Here is a 2,471-nt window from a genome sequence, read left to right as displayed (position 1 = left end):
GCAGGATGAGGGCTGGGGGGCTGGCGGCAGCGACGCACCTTATCCCGGCCCCTCCTGCTGCCGTCACAATGGCCGGGCTCAGCGGCGTAAAGAACACGCCTGGGTCCTCTCACTCGCTGTGGGCAGAGTCCCAAGTGAGTCCCACGGGACCAGAATCCAGGTGTGGGCGGGGCAGGGTGGGGCTCCGGGCACCGTTTCCCCGCCTTTCCCAGCATCCGAGCATCCCTGGCCCGGGACCCTCCTTCCCCCTTCCTCCCCGTTCCAAGCGCACCCTCTGCCCCTGCCCCGGACTCCCCGCCTCCTCTCGTAAGAACCTCCATGAAGGCGCCGGGCCCCCCCCTGACACCCTCAGCTCATCGCCCATCTCGGGAGCCCTGACCTAGCATGTCCCTCGTGCCACGGCCCCCGTGCTAGTCACAGAGCGGGACGCAGATGCCGGGGGAGCCACAGTTCTGCTGCCACGAGTCCTTTGACAAAGGCACGTCCTGTGAGCCATCTGTGCCGGTCCCTGGTGGCCCCCTGGGCCTCTCAGCAGAAGCCCTGCTTCCCGCTGGGGTGCAGGCCGAGGGGTGCCGCCGTGGGCCTGGGGACGAGACGCACTGAGAGGCTGAGGGGCTCCGGGGGGGCCCCATTCCTGCCAGTGGCTCAGGGCACGCCTCTTGGAGGTCAGAGGTCTTCCTGGCTCATAGCCAAGGGCAGGGGAGGGGGCGGGGGCAGGGGAGCCATCGCACCTCTCACTGTCACAGACCCCCCGTCTCTGCTCCCCCCACTCCTGAGCATTTACCAGCAGCCCCCCAATAACCATGATGAGTCCCTGAAAGACAGCTCCACCGACATAGCGCATCGTTCATACCCTCCCCCCTCCACCAACGTCCTGCTTATTACGGTCAGGCACTATTTTCAGCTCCTTCTCCCACACCCATCATGTGGCCATGCCCCCCTCGAGAAACGCTGCTCCCCATTTCACAGATGAGGAGGCAGGGCACCGGCACTGGGTAGCTGTCCCCTGTGGGGAGCCGATATAGGGTTAAGCCTCGGACTGACCTGCTGGCAAAGTCACAAACAAGTCCCAGCTTAGAGGGCACAGTCCTCTTAGCATAATTAGGCTTGACCTTATAACACTCCCCAGATCTTACGGGGGAAGCTAATGGGCTGAGGGAAGTGCAGGAAGTGTAACTAAGATCAAAACAAGTGAAACCCACAAGAACTGTAACTATGGTAACCACCGCATTGTTTACCTCTGACTATAAAATGGTTGGTGCGGCCTGAGCACCGGTGGAAGTCCTTCCTCCTGAGTTGGACTTACCCGCCTGGCCCCCCAATATTCCCAAATTATCTCGTCTTTTCTCTTTCATTTGTGTGCGGCTCCTCTTCCAGATCCTGAGCCCTGAACCACGCGGGACGTGGAGGGAAACATTTACAACATTCCCCACCACCCACAGTTATGAAACAGCGCAGCTGTCTCCGCTCACTGTGCACGCTTCTGGGTATCGCCAGCCGACCTGGGTCTCCTGAGCACCCGTTTGGCCTAACGTTGGCCACTCCCAGCATGCCTCTGGGGCGTACCTCAGCCCAAGCGGGCTGCCTCTGAACAGGGTTTCCCAAGGCTCCACCCCGGCCCCGGCCCCGAGCAAAGGGTGCTCTGGGTGACCTCTTGCTCCAGCCATCGGAGGAGCCTTGCCCTCTAGGAGCCCTGCCCCCACGCGCTGCCTGGCCCTGAGGCCACTGAAGGGGGAGGCTGATGGCCCGGAGCCCCCAGAACGGGCAGGTAAACTGCAGGTGCTCAATGAGGAGCAATGATGGACGAGCTGCGAGCTGAGTCCTGAGTGAAAGCTCCTTAGCTCAGCTCCGCCTCCCTTGTCTGAAACCTGAAACCTGAAACCTGAAAGGCTCAGAAAGCCAAGAGAGCTCCTTCCTGGGCTCTTCGTGGTCCTGTGGCCCGTTTCACGCAAAGACCCGTGGGGGGTGGGGCGAGCTTAGTATGGGGTGTTTCTATCAGACCCCTCGGGGGTGTTATAAAATACAGGATTCTGGGACTATGCTACTTTCCTTTTGTGTTAATCCTCACCCGAGGGTATTTTTCCATTGGTTTTTAGAGAGCGTGGAAAGGAGGGAGAGAGAGGAACAGCGATGTGAGAGAGAGAGAGACATTGATTGGTTGTCTCCCAGATGGGCCCAGACTAGGGCCAGGGGTGGAGCCTGCAACCGAGGTCTGTGCCCTTGACGGGAAGCAAACCCGGGACCCTTCCGTCGGAGGGCCCGTGCTGAGTCAAACCGGCCAGGCACTTTTTAAAAATAATTTTTAAAAACCTGAATTCCCAACCACCCGGGCATGAGACAGGGGTGGTGGGCCGATGGTCAGTGTGGGTCATGAGGGGGGCGGGGCACTCCAGTTCGAAAGGCCCCATCGACGCCTCATGAGCCCGAAGAGAGACCCCAGGGTGGGCTCGAGACGCCAGCCCAGACGACGG

At 60.7% G+C, this 2,471-nt stretch overlaps 1 protein-coding gene across 1 annotated transcript in view; it reads left to right on the top strand.

The window, feature by feature from the left end:
* Window positions 1-68: 68 nt before the first annotated feature.
* The window catches only part of WRAP73 (WD repeat containing, antisense to TP73), a 26,818-nt gene continuing 24,415 nt past the window's right edge, over window positions 69-2,471 (top strand). Inside the window, exon 1 of the mRNA XM_005874350.2 lies at window positions 69-134. Within this exon, the coding sequence (XP_005874412.1) occupies window positions 69-134 (66 nt within the window). The remainder of the gene's footprint in view (window positions 135-2,471) is intronic.

The sequence above is a fragment of the Myotis brandtii genome, unplaced genomic scaffold, assembly GCF_000412655.1.
Source record: "Myotis brandtii unplaced genomic scaffold, ASM41265v1 scaffold434, whole genome shotgun sequence".
Lineage (NCBI taxonomy): Eukaryota > Metazoa > Chordata > Mammalia > Chiroptera > Vespertilionidae > Myotis > Myotis brandtii.
The sequence above is the reverse complement of the archived record's forward strand: the minus strand, read 5'-3'. Positions and strand labels throughout refer to the sequence as shown.